The 18,783-nt window shown below is 53.2% G+C and overlaps 1 protein-coding gene across 2 annotated transcripts; it reads right to left on the bottom strand.

The window, feature by feature from the left end:
* Window positions 1-2,209: 2,209 nt before the first annotated feature.
* Window positions 2,210-11,213, bottom strand: MECR (mitochondrial trans-2-enoyl-CoA reductase). 2 transcript variants are annotated; one of them, XM_056332791.1, is made up of 10 exons: window positions 11,032-11,213; window positions 7,569-7,666; window positions 7,291-7,422; window positions 5,584-5,727; window positions 5,396-5,498; window positions 5,022-5,124; window positions 4,663-4,736; window positions 4,141-4,201; window positions 3,648-3,720; window positions 2,210-3,341 (listed from the first exon to the last, which is right to left on the bottom strand). In XM_056332791.1, the coding sequence occupies exons 2-10, from the start codon at window positions 7,612-7,614 to the stop codon at window positions 3,181-3,183; spliced, it is 897 nt and encodes a 298-aa protein (XP_056188766.1). In that variant the 5' UTR covers window positions 7,615-7,666; window positions 11,032-11,213; the 3' UTR covers window positions 2,210-3,180. The 2 variants fall into 2 exon arrangements, with proteins under 2 accessions (XP_056188766.1, XP_056188765.1); XM_056332790.1 differs by lacking the exon at window positions 11,032-11,213 and adding an exon at window positions 8,025-10,520.
* Window positions 11,214-18,783: the final 7,570 nt, after the last annotated feature.

Here is an 18,783-nt window from a genome sequence, read left to right as displayed (position 1 = left end):
CTCCCAGCAATATCCCAGCCTCAGCAGCCACCACCTCCCCAAACCCCCCCTCCATCACCCTCCCAAAAATTAATCCCATGTGTGCACCATGCCAGCAGCTGGACCTCCGATGACAACTCCGCTTGTGTGACAAGAAGAGTTAAATGTAACTATTTATTCCTTTGTGCCCTGGTGTAGGAGTAAGAGCTCGGAACATTTTGTGAAAGTTCTCTATAGCTTGTTAGGTTTTATTGCCGAGTCAAATAAACATGGGGGATGAATGCTTTGCATTAATTTTTCTGGTTTATGTCACGCTTAATAGTGCTCTTAACGATCCCAAAGTCTTTTCTTGCTTTTTTTTCACCCCGCTTTATTTGCTGATCAGGAAAGTGCTGGGGCACAGTGGCTTTGCTGCGGGGGTAACGGGAACGCAGAATATAGGAGTATAGAGGTAGAAACTCAGTTATATAGGATTATAGAGGTAGAAACTCAGTTTATGTATAGGATGTATGAAGGTAGACACTCAGTAGTATAGGAGTTGCAGAGGCAGAAATACAGTAGTATAGGAATACAGAGGTAGAAACACATTAGTATAGGAGTCATCAAGTTAGAAAACACAATAGTGTAGGAGTCGTTGAGGTTGAAACAAGTTAATATAGGAGTAAGTAGGAGTAAACTCTTTGTTGTTCTCAGGAGCAAATGTTGGCACGCTGCCTTGCTCACTCTACAGCCTCCCAGTGCCCTGGGCCGGGGGAGGGGGGGGCGTCAGGGCCACGCAGGGGGGCACAGCACATCCCAGCCGGAGGCCGCAGCAGCCATGGCCCCTCTGAGCCCACCCACCCCTCAGAGCTCCCGGGGGCTCCGTGCCCCTTCCTCCCCCAGCTCAGCGTCAGGCCAGGGGCAGCTCTTCCAGCCCCCTGCCCCCAGCCTGTAGCGTTACACGGGGTCACTGTGTCCCACATGAGGACCCGGCATGGAGCCATGTGGAACCCCATGCACTTGGCCTTGGCCATGGTCCAGCCTGCCCAGACCCCCCTGAAGAGCCTCCTGCCCCCCAGCAGTTCCACACTCCCACCCAGCTTGGTGTCATCTGCGAACTGCCTGAGGGTGCCCTCAACCCCCTGGTCCAGACCTCTGATGAGGACATTAAACAGCACCCAGCCCATGGGACACCCCGTGCGCCCGGCCACCAGCAGGATGTGACTCCACTGCCAACCCCTCTGCAGCCCAGCCAGCCAGCTTCTTACCCAGCAGAGTATGCCTGTCCAAGCCATGAGCAGCCAGGTTCCCAAAATTCCACCCCATCCCTCTACAATGGGTGGGTTTTATTCTAGGTACTGCCATGTGGATTCTCTGCTGTCTAATAGGATTGAGCAGTGCTGAACCTCACACCCAAGAGGAGCTCAAGGAGTTGCTCCCCACCTTGTTCTGCCACCGGACTTTACAAGCTTTATAGCACATCTTTGGGATTGTCACTCTTGTGGTGCGTGTGGATGAGACTGGTTGTGGCTCCAGCTTTACTGGTGGAGCTGCTAGGGGAAGGAGGGGTGAAGGCGTGCGTCACACCCACAGCATCTCACCCCCTTGCAGCTCAGGACTGAACTGTCCTCTTCAGACCCCAAACCCAGGGGCGAGCAGGGGTAGACAGGTGGCCACCAACATGATGGCTAATAAATAACCTGGAGTTTCTCTGCCACTTGTAAGGGACCTTGGAAGGCTGGGCGGGCGCTCCCCCGCCAGGCAGGCACTGGCCCCTTGCTCCCGGGCTTTGCTGGCTGCAGAGCAGAGGGACAGGAGCAGCAGCTCACTCCGCCGCTGAATATCATAATTAAGACCAAAAATTGAAATTCAAATGAACACCATGGTGCTTTGAAAAGGCTTTTGAAGGGAATTGTGGTTCTTGTTGCCCTGAGGATGAGCCTCATCCTTCCCATTGCAATAACTGGGTGGGGGGAAAAAGTGCATCTTTGTCTGTCTGGGGGCACAGATTTGGGGTAAAAAACACTGGTTTTGATGACTGACAGTTGCTAATGGGGCAAAACCACATCCATCCTCCTGCTACTTTTAGCAGGATGATAACTGTTTACGTGCAATTGTAATTAAAGCTTTATAGGATAGAAAATCCCCAAGATTTAGGATGGGGAAAAGGCCAGGTAGCAAGGGAGCCTGGTGCATTGCGTGTGCCCATCCTCAGTGCCACACATCCCTTGCCCACCCTCACGCACCCGACTGAGCATAGAAACATTTATTGGCAGCATCTTAAAAAAATATATACGTATTAAAAAAATAGATACGTATTAGACATGGATTTCCATGAGGTTCTCATCACGATCAGTAGTGACAGCAGGGGCAGCAGCAAAACTGAGTTCAAGTCCAGGTACTGCAAAAAGGCCTCCTTGTACTCGCTAACTTGGCATTTCTCTTTTTTTGAGCTGTTCGAGCTCATTTTTGAAAGGAGGGGATGCCAAGGGCTGGAAGAGCCCTTTGTGCCCTTGTCCTCCAGCCGGCACAGGCATCCCCTGCCAGCACTGCATGAGCTGCGCAGGGAAAAATAAAATAAAAAATTTTTACAATAAAAAAATCCATTTAAAAAATTGAGGTTTCTCTGCATTTCAATGTGGGGAGTGCCCCCAACCCCCTGGCACTTTCTGCTGAACTTGGAGGGGGGACATGGAGGCGGCTCAGAGGCTGCAGGGCTGTGCTGGCTGGGAGGAGGGCAGTGACCAGCCCCCTGCTACCCTGCAGAGCCACCCACAAGCAGCCAAAAATCACCTGGAAGGACAGTGCAAACAGCAGAACAACACTGACAGCTGCTAAGGAGGCAGGGGACTGCAATGCAACATGCTTAGCCCCAAAAAGATGAGAGAGGGGGGAGCTGCTGCTCTTTGGATACCCTGAGCTGAGCGAGCCGCTGTCCCCAGGCTCCCTGAGCCTTCTCTTCCACCCAAACCCCCCCCAGCTAAAGCAAGGTTGCAGCCTTCCTCCAGAAGCAATTACACATGCTGCTTTAAAAACTTTAAACAACAACAACAACAACAAAAAAAAAAAAGGAGAAAAAAAAAAAAAGAGAAAAAAATCAGTGGATCTGGAGGGGTTTTTTTCCACCTAAGCATCTCTTGTTTGCGGACAAGGAAGCAAGGGCAAGCCTGGCTGTGGCGAAGCAGCAGTGGGCTCAGCCCACCGCCGCGGTTGAGCTGCAGGTCAGAAGATGAGGATCTGCTTCGAGGACGTGAAGGGCTTCATGGTGGCCTCCAGCGCTGCCTTGTAGTCCTGGAGCGGGACCTCGGTGCATGCTGGCGCGGTGAGCTGACCCCTCCGGATCAGCTGGCACAAGGCGTCCATCATGTCAGCCAGGCTCTGGTCTGCAAGGGAAGGGGGGAGCTCTTACCATCACGTGTCCCAGAGCCATCGCCTGTCCCCAGGGACCCCTGCCTGATGCTACCCAGGGGATGCTGGGGTGCGATGGGTTCCCAGCTCAGGCATGTGGCATGTGCCCCCAGCACGGTGGCTCACGCTGTCCCTCCCCAAGCCACACCGCCCAGCGCCCCTGTTTCAGCCATGCTGAGGACTATCAGCACTTGTGACACAAGTAAGAATAAAGAGGACAGCACCGGTGTGGTGGTTTGGCACTGGTTCCTGTGCCGCCCCCCAGCACCCAGCCAGCTCACCCTGCGCGTGGTCCTTCTTCCACTGGGTCACCCAGAAGCCGCAGAGCCGCACGTCCCGGAAGATGAAGGCACTCTGCGGAGAGAGGGAACCACACACCCAGGTGAGACCTGTGTGTCCCCTCCCAGCGTGACAGCCGTGGAGGGTGGCAGTGAGGCTCCTCGCTCCTTTGTTAGCGCTCTCATTTGTGAGCCAGGGCCCAGTGGGATGTGGAGATGTGACTCCAAGGCTTGGAGTCAGGGTGGGTTTGATGCTTGGCACCGGTGGGGATTTAACAGCCACCCAAATCCTCCATAAATAAAGCCAAAAGACCTGCACTGGGATGCAAAGCATCTTGTCCCATAATGGACCCCAGCAGTTAAATAAAAAGGTTGGAGCTCTCAGTTTGCAGGCAGGGGAGAGCCGAGCTCCTGCGGTGCTGAGGGGACCAGGACATCCGCAGTGGAGCACAGGGGACCTGTCCTGGGGGAAATCAAGAGCATCTCCAGTACTCACCACAGGCACCATCACAGGCTGCTTTGCCATCCCACCATAGGTGACCATGGTCCCTTTGGGCCTGGAAGAGGAAGGGGCTCTTGGGTTGTGCCACCCGCAACGTGCAGCTTTGACCTTGCAGCCTCTCCTTCTGCTGTACCCAACCCCACCATGGCACCGACAGGCCCCTCAGCCTCCACTTTCCAGAGCTCCCCTCTCGCTCCCATGCGCCATTAGCTGAATTTACAGCTAAATACCCCAGTTACACCTGCCCAGGACCTGGTGGACCTTCATAACTGGACCTCAGCTGCCTCCAGCCACTGGCAGCATTTGAGACACGCAGCAATGACAGCTTAACCTGAAGTCCTGCTATTTTCCAAACCCACTTCTCCACTCATCTCCCCTCTCCAAAAATTCAGTAATGACCATCAGCTAACAGCAACTCCAGCCACCTCCTGTGCTCCGAGGGCTCTGGAGCAGGACCCTCCAGGGCTGGCTGCTGTCCCTGAGCCCGTGCCCGAGCCACCACCCGGCCAAACTTACTGCAGATGCCGCAGCATCTCTGTAGTGCTTTTGCCTCCAACGCAGTTCAGGGCGAGCCGGGGCTTCGGGATGCTCTGCAAGAGTTTATTAAGAAGGTTCCCAAATTTTAGGGCTCCTTTGGAGGATGGGACTGCGGTTTTTGAGGTGGCAACTGCCTTAACCTCAACGTTTACCCTGGGGGCAGCTAAGAGTCATAGAGTTAAAATCTATGATCTGGACCTTGTGGCAGCAGCAAAAGCCCCCCACTTCTGGGGCTAAATCCTGATCTAGAGAGATTTGTCCTTCCCACCATCCCTGCACCTCTCCCCACAGCGCCAACTCGCTAGATGGTCTCTCCAGTGGGATCAGCATTGAGGTACCTTAAATATATCTTTCATCTCTGGCTTTCTCAGCATCTCCTCCGTGATGACATGGTCTGCGCCCAGGGCCATCAGCCTCTCCACTAGCTCTGGGAGACCAGGTCTGAGGGAGGAGAAAAAAAAAAAAACAAAACCAAAAGATGAGGCAGAAAGCAGAGTGTCATCTCCTCCTCCCTCCTGCTCAGACATAGCCTGGGGACAACAGGGCAGAGGCTGGAGGACACCTTGGAGGAGCAAACAGCAAAATTCTGGGCTGGATGGCCAGGATGACCAGATCCAGCTGCCAAACTTGCCTGACCTCCTGCCAGCCTCTGACCCAGGCTGAGGGAAGCTCCTGCCCTGCAGGAGACCCTCTCCTCTCTCAGGGGACCCACCTGTCCCTCACCACATTGATGGTCCTGATGCCGGAGGCTTTGGCGATCTGGATGACAGCCTGGCCCACGCCGCTGTTGGCGGCATTCTGGATGATAGAGTCACCTGGATATAAATAAATCCTGATTTTTTTGTTGCAGAAGCAACTGGCCAACCCACCCCCCTTGTTTTCCACCTGGTGAAGCCATACCTGGCGCCAGGGTCTCGAAGTCAGCCAGCATGCGGTACGCTGTGCAGGGGTTGACGCTCAAGGTGGCGGCGCACAGCACCGGGATGTCGCTGGGCACCTTCAGCAGCATCTCCTCGGGGAACACCCCGTGTGTCCGCCACGTCCCTGGGGTACCAGAGCATTGCAGGCAGAGCGGCAGGAAGGTGAGCAAGGAAAGGAAAACGTTACGAGACTGCAACTCAGGCCATAGCTGCAATGCTGGTCGTGGCAGCACTGCCATGCTGTGCACAGTTTAAACCCTGGAGAGCGAATTACGAAATATTTTCCTGTATGGGTACGGCCAAAATATTGTGAGAGGCAGGGAGTAGATTCCCCGCTGCCTGCTGAGATTTATCACCCAGCAAAGTCCAATCATTTCCCAGAGGGATAATGAGGCTGGGGCTCCCTGAGCGCAGGGAGTGTGCAGAGGTAATGGAAACACTCCCCATCCTATAGACGGGCCCATATATTCAAATCCAGTTTAGTTCGATTCGCTCCCTTTATACTTATATCCGCTTTAGCCCCCTAGTATCCATTTACTTTTTTTTTTTTATGTTTAAAAATATGACATTTGGATCTTAACTAGATAGCTTTCGTTCTCCCATTAAGCAAAAAAGCCTTTTAAGAAAAAATAAGCAGAGACCAATCTGTTACACTGAACCAGAACCAGCCATTTTTCTGGCCATTGGCATTTTGGAGAAGCACAAGAGACATTGGTTGGAAAATAAATTCCCATGCTTTCCCACCAGAGCACTATTAAGGAGAAAACTGTAATGAGATGTAACCGTGACCTTGCACAGGTTAAATGCTTTATCCCAGGTCTTTAAAGAAGCTCTAAGCTGATGTGACAAAACACAGTTGTTTCCAGAGAAGCACAGATTGCTGCAATGCTTTAGAATGGCGCAGAAGCCCCATAAAGGGTCTATGCTACAGAAAAGTGGATTATTTCTAAATTCAGGTTTAGCATAAGCAACGGCATTGCTATCGCTGCTATTGTGAGTGCTCCAGATTTTTGCACTGGATGTGTCCCATGCACAGCAGCCCCTTCCCCTGAGCCCCCCATCCTTCCCTGGAGCTCCCCTGCATCTGCAGAGGATGAGCAGCATCAGTCGCTGGGGATCACATACTGAGCTTGCTTTAAAGAAAAAACACATTAAAAATAAAAATGCGTGGTGGAAATAATAAAACATAAGCCATGATATAAACAGGTAAGAAATGAAGATGCCTTTGCGCAGCTCCAGCAGTTATCCCGGTGCTTCTCATCCAAGACAATCCAGCCCATTATATTTATGATCAGGCTAATACAGCACAGAAGGGGCTCCAACTGCTGCCTCCCTTGCCCAGCATTCTCTAATGAGGCTTTTTTTTTTTTTTTCCCATTTAAGTCACATTCGATTAGATGTAATTGCTGTAAGCAGGAGAGGCACGTGGCTCTATAGACACCCAACAAATATGGTGCTGGGGGGTCCTGGAACAGGATGGAGCTCCCCAAGCATCGGTTCGCACAAGAGCATGGCCATGGGTTTGCTCTCTGTGCAGGCTTGGTAAGCAATCAGGGGGTTCAAGCACCCCAAAAATCCCGAGAAGATGCTTTGCAGGTGGGGGGATGCAGAGGAGTAGCTTGCTGGTGTGTAAGGACCCAGCGGTGCCATGGCTCCCAGCACCGAGGATGCCAGGGTATGCACTCACCGAGTCCAGCATCCGCCGGGATGACCCAGTCCCCAGGTTTTAGAGCTGCCACACGACGCCCGACCTCCAGCACTTCCCCAACACCTTCATTCCCCGCCACGGCCGGCAGCGGGGACAGGATGGCGTAGGTCCCTGCCGGGAAGCTGGAGGTAAGCTGCAGACCCCATCATACCCCATCCCTCCCCATCCCAGGAGCCGTCTTCAGGCCCTCCAAGACATCCCACTGGGAGCACCATGCAAGAATTAATACGCAAAAAAAGACACGGCCGGCACGTTACCTTGGATCATATTGATGTCAGCAGGATTGATGGGGGCTGCCAGCATCTTGACGTGGACATCGGAGTCCCCCAGCTTGGCCACCTCGAGGTCCTTTAGTCTAAACAGGGAGACACAAGGGAAAAGTGCATCAACACTGGCCAGTCTGATGTCTTCTGGAGAGAGATGCCTGTATCACCTACACATTAACCAGCACCCTGTACCCCATGTCACCTATACTGCTGTAGCCTGGTCTCATCGAGTGAAGAAACCCAACATTGGACTTCGATGACCCCGCCAAGACTCCTGTGCCCCAGGGAGCAGCAGTGCCTACATCCACCCCTAAACCTCACACCCTCAGCCAGGGTTAGGAACAAACCCTGAAGAGTCCTGGCACAGAAAAAAGCCTCTCTGAGAGGGATGACATCCCCAACCCTTTTGCCACAAGACCATTTTAAACATGATGAAGATGCTCTTACACCAAGGGAAGAGGAGGGCTGGTTAATCCAGCTCATCTCCCTGCCTCAAACGCATCCTCCTGGCGTGCACAGCCCTAGGGAATTGCAGTATAAAACTTCTGGGATACCTTGGATCTTGCAAGGAGCAGGGGGGAAGTTCCTCCATAAAACCCATCAGCACCATGCCACAGACCAAGGGGACAGAGCAACTGGGAGCTTGGTGACAGCCTGACCCACCTCCCAGCCAGGGCAAACCCACCTGGCCGTGCCCATTGGCAAGACGAAGGCAATTTTAACCACATTTAAACGAGCTGGGGGCTCCGCAAAGGGGCTCGCAAAGGCTGCCAACGTTGGGAGCAGCTCTTTGCTGCAATTACACGCTGCTAACTACATGTCACCAGGAACAAGATGCTGAATTTCTTTTCATGGCTTGGCTTGTGCTGCCAAAGTGGCTCCCCCCTTCCCTCCTCCTAGCTGTGCAGCTGATTGGGAGAGGACGTTGAGGTTTTAATTAAACAGCAGCGTGCACGTGTCCGGCGGCTGTCAGCACACGGGAACTTGCACTGCTGGCAGCAGCTCCAGCTACGGCCCCACATGCGCTCCAGTGCCGGCTTCAGGAGAGGTCGCCATGCTCCAGCTCCTCAGCAGCAGCCAGCCAAACAGAAACCCACAGCCTGAATGCTTGCTGAGCACCCTCGCTGAGCACCCTCGCTATACAGATGCACCCCCAAGCACAGAACCCTCTGTCCACATCATGGAAGACCGCCCTCTGCCATCACTCCAGCTATCCTAGCCCTGCACACTCATCTCAGGGGCAGGTCTCCGGCATTTGCAAGTATTTTCCTCTCCTAATTAGCAATCTGGACGATGAGATGGGCATCAGGCTCCCAGCAGGGTCCAAAAACCTCCCTTGGAGAGTTTGGCATCAGCAAGGTGCAGAATACAGCCCCGCAGCTGCTCAGTACAACCAAGAGTCCTGACTTTGGTGGGTTTTGCCCAGATCCATGCAGTTTTTGGCAAGGTTATGAATTTGGAAGCCAGGTGTGTGTCCAGCATCCAAGGAGCGGCAGCAGCTGCTGGGCAAACTGCCTGCCAGAATCAGCTGGATGAAGTTAGCTCCTTGCAAACCAGCTTCAAGCTGAATGGCAAGGCTTTGGAAGGAAAACACTGACGCTCCATCCTGTTTAAGGCTTAAAAAGATTAAAAAGAAAATAAAAATTAGCATTCCAAGACACGGGGACCCACCCGCAGGCACTGCTGTTGAAGGATGCCCATGCCTCTGGCTCTCTGGCCCCCAGCAATGCTGTCTCCATGCTGTATATATTTTTCTGCCTTGTTAGGCAGCCAATTAAATAATTTTGAGTTTTGCCACCCTCTGCATATCTGACTAATTGAAACCCCTTCCTTTTTCTTAAATGAAGTTAAATATTGAGGTTAAAGGTAATACCACGCAGCATCTCCACACAGCATTGGCTTGGGCACAAACCCACAGCTCCAATTGCCATCCCGTTAAAAAAAATATCAGATTTATATTAGACAGATGGACAGATTTTTAATGGAGGCTGCCAAAAGCCAACCACCCAACAAAATCCCATGTCACCAAGCAAAGTAACGCTCAATAATCTTAACAAATTCAGCAGGTTGTGTAAAAAAAATACCATACACTATTCCGTTGGATGGGGATTTTACAGCTTGTCCTGCCCCACTTTAGTGTTACGGGAACTTGGATAGTTTCAGAAATCTGCAGAAACAAGAAGTGGTGAAGCCCAAGACCGGCCTTGCACAAGCGATGGGGCAGCAAATCTCAAGAGCAACGAGCACTGTTGCACAATTAAATGGTCATAAGGAAAAAGCAACCGTCCATCCCCCCCAGACCCCGGGGGCTCGGGCTGCAGGGGCACCCACACAACGGGCTGCACCTCCGGCATCTCCAGGGGTGACCTCAGTCGGTCCGAGCGGGGCAGGGCAGCAAGTCCTCAAGGTTTGTTTCCTCCCTTGATAATCGGGCCTAAACCGCACCAAAATGTGACTTTCCCCTTACAAGGCTTTTTGGCTGTTTTAGAAGGAAAATCCCGCAGCACCAGGTGCCAGTCGCTGGCCCCGAGAGCTGCGACACTGGCTTGGTCCTCGAGCTGGGACCCCAGAGAAACCCCCTCAGTGTGATGCAGCCAAGGGTGAAGTCAGGGTGCAGCGATGCTGGTGGCTCCAACTTCTTCATCGTACCCCAAATTAATCAGGAATGGGCTTTTGGGGAAAACACGTGGTTTTAAGGCAAACTGAAGCAGCAGCAGGTGGGTGGGGGAAGTGGAGGCAAGCCCCCCCACCCCCCACAGCACCTGCCTGTGAGACACTGTGGGATGCGGGAAATGGGAGCACCCCCAGGGACCCCCTGTGTGCCTGGGACCCTCCCAGCCCCCTTGACACTGCCTGGGGGTCCTGCAGGGAGCTGCACCCTGCGGTGGGCAACCCCTGACCCCCCCCCACCAATGCACTCCGAAAGCAGCCTGCCAGCACCCCGGGCCCCACACGCCTCCTCTGCACCTCCACCCCACCCTGCACCCCTCTGCTAGCCCCCACCCCACGCTTATGCCCCTGCTGCACCCGCACGCCAGCCTTGCTCCAAGCTGCACCCCCTGTGCTCCTTGCAATGCACCCCAGCACTCCCTACTGCAATGTACTCCCAATACAGCCCCCCCTGCAATGTACCCCAGTATAGCCCCCCTGCACCCCCCTGCACCGCATCCCCAGTAAAGCCCCCCTGCACCTCCCTGCAACGCATCCCCAGTAGAGCCCCCCCGCACCTCCCTGCAACGCATCCCCAGTAGAGCCCCCCCTGCAACGCATCACCAGTAGAGCCCCCCCTGCAACGCATCCCCACTAGAGCCCCCCCTGCAACGCATCCCCACTAGAGCCCCCCCTGCACGCCCTACTGCAATGCACCCTTAGTAAAGGCCCCCTGCACCCCGTCGCAATGCACCTCCTATACAGCCCCCCCGCAGTGCACTCCCTTCCCCGCCCCCCCCCTTACTGCACGACGGCCGGGGGCTCCCCGTGCCGCTCATAGAGCAGCCCCCGCGGGGGGGCCCGCGCCGCGCCCGAGAGCGCCCGCACGGGGGGGGGGCCGCGCCCCGCGCAGCACCCGCGCTGCCGCCCGCTGCATCCGGCCCGGCCCGGCTCGGCTCGGCTCGGCTCGGCTCGGCCCGGCCCGGCTCGGCTCGGCTCGGCCCCGCTCGGCGCGGCCAGCAGTGGCGTCACGAGCGCAGCCCCGCCCTCCGGTGCGGCCCCGCCCCCCGCCTTAAGGCGGCCCGGGCACCGCTGCGATGAGCCGGCGGGGTCTCTGCGGGGCGGCCCGGGGGGGGCCGGGGGGCTCCGGCACCGCCGGGGCCGGGGTCCTGCTTCGGGGCTGCTTTATCCCAAACCACTCCCGAAAACATCAGCCGTGCTGGAGGCTGCGCCAGCGCCCTGTGCCGAGCCGTGGCAGCCCAGGGGCCTCGGTGATGGGCACAGGAGCATCCCTTGAGCCCTGGCAGGGGGGTCCTCGGTGGGCGTGGGGGGGGACGGGGGACGACAGCGCCCCTTTCCTCTGATTTATGGACCACCGGCTTCCAGCCTGTAAGGGATGTACACGCTCGCTGGAAAGATGCACCACAAATGTGCATCAGATGATTATTTAAAACAACAGTTGCCTGACACAAGTGGGAAGGTAAAAATTCCTAATAGTAATTTAATTCAATGTTTTGTATAATTATCTTGAAGGAAAGGTCTCATTTATTCTTCCAGTTAAAACTGATTAGGTCAGAGGGAAAAAAGGGAAGTGAAGATGCCTGCCTTACCGATGGGCCTGCCACCGCAGAACAGTGATTTTAAGAACAATTTCTTATTTCCTGGAGAGATTGGATTTCCCCACCTGGGCGGCAGCAGCAACATAAACCCCAGTTTGCTCATTGCACTCCACTTCTCAGCGCAATTAGCAGATCCCTTCATTACCGCCAGCCCTCCCCGTGTCAGCCCTGGAGCTTTGCTGGTGGTCCGTGAACCGGAGCTTCCTGGCGATGCTGCATGGGTGCGAGCCCACGGCGGGGTGGCCTGGCTGGGTACCCATGGCCATCGGCATCACCCCTAAATCCAGCCCTTCCCTTCGTGCTCCCCCAGTCCCATGCTGAAGCCCCTGGTATTTTATTCCCATAAAATTCCTTTGCAATCAATTGATATCCAAGCGAGAAGTACCTGATGCTCAGATCTCCCGCCACCCAGTCCATGCCCTCCCCAGTGTGTCCCCATCCCAGTGACATGGCCCAGCGGGCATCCGAAATTATCCTGGGTGCTGCAGGAGAGGGTCCCTTCGGACTCAAATGACTCGTCCCTAAGGCTGCAGTGATTTGAAATAGAAGATTGTAACCACCAACATGCTTGGTATTTCACATTATTTTTTTGAGAAAAAAGGAAAACAACATTTTTTGGGGGGTGTGAATTCATGTGGCTGGAAGGTTTGACATGAAGGGAAACTCCAGTTTTGGAAAAGAATCCTTTTTAAAGGTGCTGATGAGGATTTTTCTGCCTCTTTTCTCTTCTGGGGTCAGGTTTACAACTGCTGCAGGGGGGGCGAGGGGGGCTCTGCCAGCAGATGGGGGGAGCAGGGAGACAAAGAGCTCTTCTCGCCGCCTTTGTCCACTCTGAGGAACCTTGGCGTCGCTTGTGACCGGAGTGGGTGTAAAAGTCCTCAGACATTCCTGGGATTGGCAAGTTAATCACCGCTGACAAATGCCCCCACAGCCGCCCCTCGCCCACCGAGCCAACGCACCCGTGTGCCACAGAGCACCGGCACCGCTCGTGACACGGGCTGCTGTCCCCGGGCGGGGGGGGGGAGCGGCTGAGGGGCTGGAGGGAGGGGCGGGGGGGGAGAGGGGCGTGCTCACCCTCCGGGAGCCGAATCCACCACGGGAGGAGGTGGGCCAGATCCTGACATGTGGCATCGCATCTCCCCCTTTCCCCGGGCCGATGCCGGGATGGCAATTAATTCAATATAGACATTTCTGTGGTGTTAAATTCAACATGGCATTAAAAAAGAGATAGACAGGAGTGCTGGGGCTGGCAAAGTCAGGGTCGACGACCACCCCTTGGGGTGCTGGAGCTGGTTTCCAGCCCCCTGCCTGGATGTTGCCAGGATAAAACCCCACACCAGAGCCAGGGACCTGGCCCCCTGCCGTCAGGGTGATCGAAGCCGTCAGATGCAGAGAGGAATTTGATGAGCCCTTGCATTTCAAAGCACATTTTCTTGCTCTAATCAGCAGCACCCCCTTTCACTCAGCCTGAATCACCGTGGGAGGCAGGATTTGCTCCCCACTCTTGCCGCTGCAGGGATGCCCCATCCATGCAGTGAGTTCAAAAGGGCTCAGGGCAGCCCGGTGCCACTGGTGATGGCACCGCGAGGAGCCCTCGAGCACCAGCAGGGCCACAGAGGACAAAACTGGCTTTTCCCACATCGTCTCTGCTGGATCCTGAGCACAACCATGTCCTGGCAGCGCCTTTACCACCGGGCAGGAATGATCCTGAGGGGACTGAGCAGGGTGTGCAGCCATCTGCGGCATGGCTGGCTGCTTTAAATCAGTGTTTTAATCCAATCCCAGCAATAAAATGATAGGATTTTAATAGCCTCAAATCCACAGCTTTCTGAGGATACTGAGTGCTTAAAATTTTTTTGTGGTGGGGCGGCTGTGAGAGTGGCTTCGGGCGCAGCAGAGGATGCTCGTGATGTGGGTGAGCCTGTGTGCTGGGAGACATGGGTGCCCACGCTCTGCACCACGTGGCAAAGGGTTAATAACTAATTACACCAGCAAAATGAGATGCCTTTCCATATCCTTAGAAACGTGTGCATTTGCAAATCAGGGTTGGCAGACAATTTGTGATTATTTTGTTAATGTTTCTCCTGTAACAATCACAATTTCCTGGTGATTAATGACTACTTTGTATATTGGAATTACATTTTCTTTTTTGAGGAGAAGTGCATGCAAATCCACTGTCCAGCTGAGGGTGCAGGGGTGGGTGGGGAGAGGAGGAGGAGGAGGAGGAGGAGGAGGAGGAGGAGGAGGTGGAGACGGCACCCGGCACCGGGTGGGTGCTCCGGCCAGGGAAAGGAGCAATGCTTTCTGCTTCCCTCAGTTTTAAAACCTTCTTACTGTCCATGAGCTGTGATTTATCACAGCCATTCATTAATTTGAGATATTCATACCTGTCCATGGCTGGAAATCAAAAATGCTGCCAGTAAGGTTTGTTCCTGCAGACATGGGGAGCCCCCGGCCCGGAGCTTGGGGGGATGCGGGGGTGGTGGGAACCCTGAGAGCTGGGTGACACCAGGCTGACGTTTGCTGTGATTTTATCCCTAAAACCTCCAGACCTGTTGAGGACAAAGAATTTATCCCCTCGTTTACAAGGACGAGCTGAGCCCGGCCGGTTCAGCCTGACCCCGGGAGCTTCATGAGTGCTGCACCGCCTCCCGCCTCCCGCTGTCCTACTGCTTAATCAAGTTAATGTGGAATTATTAATTAACTGCTTATAAGACTGACACACTTTTTAATTAAGGAGTATAATAATCTATTTCCTTTTCCCTTTTTGGTGGAGAAATTGAAGGTGTGTCTGCTTCACTTAGGGATAATTAAGAAAGCTGGGGCTGGGGAGATTGCCTTCAAGGGTTTTTTCTCCAGGGGGTTGCTCGGTGTTGCCTCTTGGTGGCCTTTGCACCACGGGCAGATGTGGTCCAGTCTCTGCTGGACCTCCTGGAGACTGAACGGCCCTGCAGGTGTTTTAGGTTGGGATGCTGGGCTGGGATCCCAGGGCTGCAATGCACCAATAGAACAATCTTGTAAAACAATCTGCAAAATAATTCCCTTTTTCTGGCAGAGAAAGGGATGCTTGGAAACAGCCCACAGGGGAAAGTGGTCGATGGGCTGCACCATCCCACTGACCACAGAGCTCCCCCCTCCAGCGACACCTCCCACCTCCTTTCACCTGATCACTGCAGCCACCATCCCTCCTCCCCTTGTGTCCCTTGGAGGCTCCTGGGGCCGGACCTGTCCCCACCGCCTGGTTTTGATAAGGGACATCTCGGCTGTGATTTTCCCCTTGCTAGCCCCATTCACCCCAAACCCAGCAGTGCTGGCAGAGCCCCATCGCGCTGACATGGATTGCCTTCTTATTAGATGTGTCTGAATCGTCGAATGACAAATACATTGTGCTTAAAGACTCACTTTACATAATCCTTGGTTTATCCCCGAATCCCACATTTAACACCTCTGATGGTGCTGGACAATCCCATAAACTCTGTTGAATCCTTCACCTAAAAACACGCGCCTAATGCTCCTGGCTCAGCGTGGCAGCAAGGGCAGATGTGGCTGCGTACCCACAGAGGTTTATTTTTTTTAAGCACGCTGATGGCTTCTTCCTCCTCTGATTTTTTTATCCCCCTTTAAATTGTTTCATTGTTAGATAATTACAAAAAAAATAATAGAAAGAAATGCCATGTGTGGTGGCTAACAGAGAATTGAGGAGTTCTGGTCCTCTGCCAGTGAGATGAACAAGGAGGCTTCATCTTGAGCTGTAAATAAGGAAGGAGAGGGAGATGCTGAGAGGATGTAGCTGTGCTGCTGCCCACTAGCTCTGCCCGCGGGCAGCGTGGCCCCAGGACATCATCCTTGCTTGGTCTTTGTTATTACTTTTCCCATCACTGCTTTTTCCAGTGCCGCTCGTGTTTGGGTTGTGCAGCAGAATTGGTCCATTCCTGGACTTTCAGTGGTGTTTGATGCAAAAATCACCCTGTTTAGGCATCTTTCCAGCCTGGGGCAGTGCAGGAGCTGGTCCCCAGGATCAGTGTTTGGGGGTTGATGCAGAATGAGGGTGTGATGCCGGCAAGGCATCACCCAGCTGGGCAGAGGAGGATCACGGCCATGGGGGCGAGATGCTTTTTTTGGGACATGTGTTGCCACAACGGCACCCAAAGGCATCACCCCTGGGTGACTTGGCAGGAAAGATGTCTCAAAATACTTTGAAAAGATGCCCAGGTGAAGAAAGGCAGCAAATCAGCATATTTTATCCTTTTAAACTGTATTTTAGCTCATCTTTTTTTCCTCCCCCCGTACTCCAGGTCCCACTACGTTCCCATTCTGCTGCTGTCGGCTGCAGACCCAAAATATTTGCAACACTGCAGGGAACCCTGAGCATGAACTGTCTTATTTGGGAAAAGAACTGGTTGATCTCTGAGGTGTGCTGGTTCGCAAGCTGGTCGCTTTTGTTCACTCCCGCTAGGCTCCAATGCCCTATGAGCTCTTTCTGGTGGAAACTGCCAAGCGCATCCTTCCTCCAACGGGGTTTGGAAAACCACCAAACTGGAGCTGCCGACGCTGAGAGGAGGACAAACAAGAGAGAGGAGAGTTGACCCTTCTCCTGTACATAAAATTGAATAAAATAAAACAAGCAGTAAAATAAATTAAAAATAATAATAAAGAAATATTGGATACACTATTATTCCCTCCTTTCCTTTCAGTTGAATTTTAAATGACGGCTGGTTGCACTTCTGTCTCTGTGCTCAGGCTCCAGCCTGTCAGCACTGAGAGATGATTATGAGAAATCTGAGCAATATTCAAACCCCAGGTCTGAAAATAAATGGTTTTTGTGATTTTGAAAGCGATCAGAGACCCAAAATGTTCTGGCTGATTTACATCCCCCCCTCTCTCAAAGAATAAACCTCCAAGGCAATACCGGAGGAGACAGTACAGAGAGTTTTGGTGTAGGGCTGCTTGGGTTTGATGCCTTTATTCTTTTTTTATATGAAAGTCATTTTATGCGGATAACTGGCTAGCTGAAAAGGGTCACATAGACATAGTCCAGCTGGCTGGACAAAAATGCACATCGCTCTCCGCTTATCTGAAGTAAAGCAAAAATACACTGTCCTTGGCTGTTCTTGTTACACAATAACAGGAAGATCGCGGTGGGAAAAGAATGTTACAGGTGGGAACAGATAACTACAGAAGAGAAACTAGGGGCGGGCTTGGTATTTAGGCAACTAACCAATAATGAGCTTAACTTTTGTAATATGTATGAGCTAATTATAACAAGGCATAAAAGGTGACTGTAAGAGACAATAAACGAAGTCTACTGATCACTCATATTGAGTGACTGTGTCTTTCCTCCGTTGCGACAATTTTATTGCAAGGTGTATGGCTGGGCAAATCCAAGCAGCTGGGATGGTGGCTGCTCTGGGTTAACACTGAGGGGACGGAGGGACAGACAGTGCATGGTACTCTGGAATATTTTTGGGTTAAAAGCAGTTTGTAAAAATCCCAGGATCAAACAAGACGCTCCCAGACAGCTCTGGAAGAGGGGCAGGGACAGACTCCGACCTTCTTGTCCCTGATAATGGGATTTTTAACTGTTTTGCATGACAACATCAGCAGATGCTGGGTTTAGGACCATAGGGAAGCTCAGCGCTATTCCCCTGCTTCACCCCCACCATTAGAGAGGCCTTTCTGGGAGTTAAAAAAAGAGACAAAAATGACCCAAAGTGAGATGAATAAGCTCTGAAAAGGTGGTGTGAAGGAGGCACTTGGGCTAAGCCTGCCTGGGTGGCAGCAAAGCAGCTGGGACCCCAGGGCCCAATGGTGCAGCCCCAGGAGCATCACAGCGTGCCTGGAGGTGACATGGACAGTGTTGGCCCTGACATATCCCTGCGGTGGTCACACCCCATAAGGACAGAAACGGGAGGTTTTAGTGGGGTGGCCGAGAGGGAACGAGCGTAGCCCTAGTAACAGTGTTGGGATTTTACATTTTGAAGCCTCAGACCATTCTTCGCCAGCCCAGGTGGGAGGACCTGGGTTTTTCGCATCACTCTAAAAAATCCCTTTAAAATCCTACTGGGAGAATTTATGGGCATGGGGAGGTTAGTCTGAGCTGGCTGGGGCAGTGCCCTGTGGGGCCATCCCAGGGGCTACCAACTGCCTCACTGACTCCAGAGCATCTTCCACACGGGCTGGGATGCTGCCATGGGGCCATGCCAGTGGTTTCGCCTGAAGATTTGGGGAGATTGTATGCAGCTCATGGGAGATGGAGGGGTAGCTTGAGAAAGCTCTTCTGAGATGGAGAGGAATGTTTCCTCTTGCAATCAGTGCTGAGGGTGAAAAAACAGTGGGTTTCTGGATGCATGTGGTCCTCAGACTCAGCCACGTGTTGGGTGTCTGTGAGGCTGTGCCGACAAGCACTCAGTAAAACGCTGTCGGAGTGGTGCCTGGGTGAGGATTTAGCTCTGGGTGTTGGGCACTGACCCTTGCGCTTCCCCATTCTCCACAGAGGAACTCCTGTGCCCTTCAAGCACAAACCAAGAGGTGGCTTGGTAAGGGGCTGGGTCTTAAATAACATCTTCTAACACCTTGTAACACCTTCTAACATTTTCCTGGCTATTTCCTCTGGGAACTCTTGTTCATTCGTTGCATGGAACAGGAACAGGGAGGTTTATTTGGACAAAGACACAGAAGTTATTTCATCCTTTCAGGCTATGATAACTCATCTAATAGCCCTATTACATCTGGCCACGGCACCGTGTCGGGCGTCTGCCCGCTTGGGGCTGGACAGACGAGGAAGAGAGGTGGGATGAGATAATCTATTTTGTCTGTTAAGAAAGAAAAAGGATTTTTGGCATTAGCAAAAGGCAGGTGATTTGAGAAAATGGCAGAGACTTATTAGAGATAAAGAACTGGATGGGGATGTAATAGGTAGAGGTATAGAAAGAGAAAGA

The sequence above is a fragment of the Falco biarmicus genome, chromosome 3 (assembly GCF_023638135.1).
Source record: "Falco biarmicus isolate bFalBia1 chromosome 3, bFalBia1.pri, whole genome shotgun sequence".
Taxonomy (NCBI): Eukaryota; Metazoa; Chordata; class Aves; order Falconiformes; family Falconidae; genus Falco; species Falco biarmicus.
Note: the sequence above shows the minus strand (reverse complement) of the source record. Positions and strands in the feature narration are given on the sequence as shown.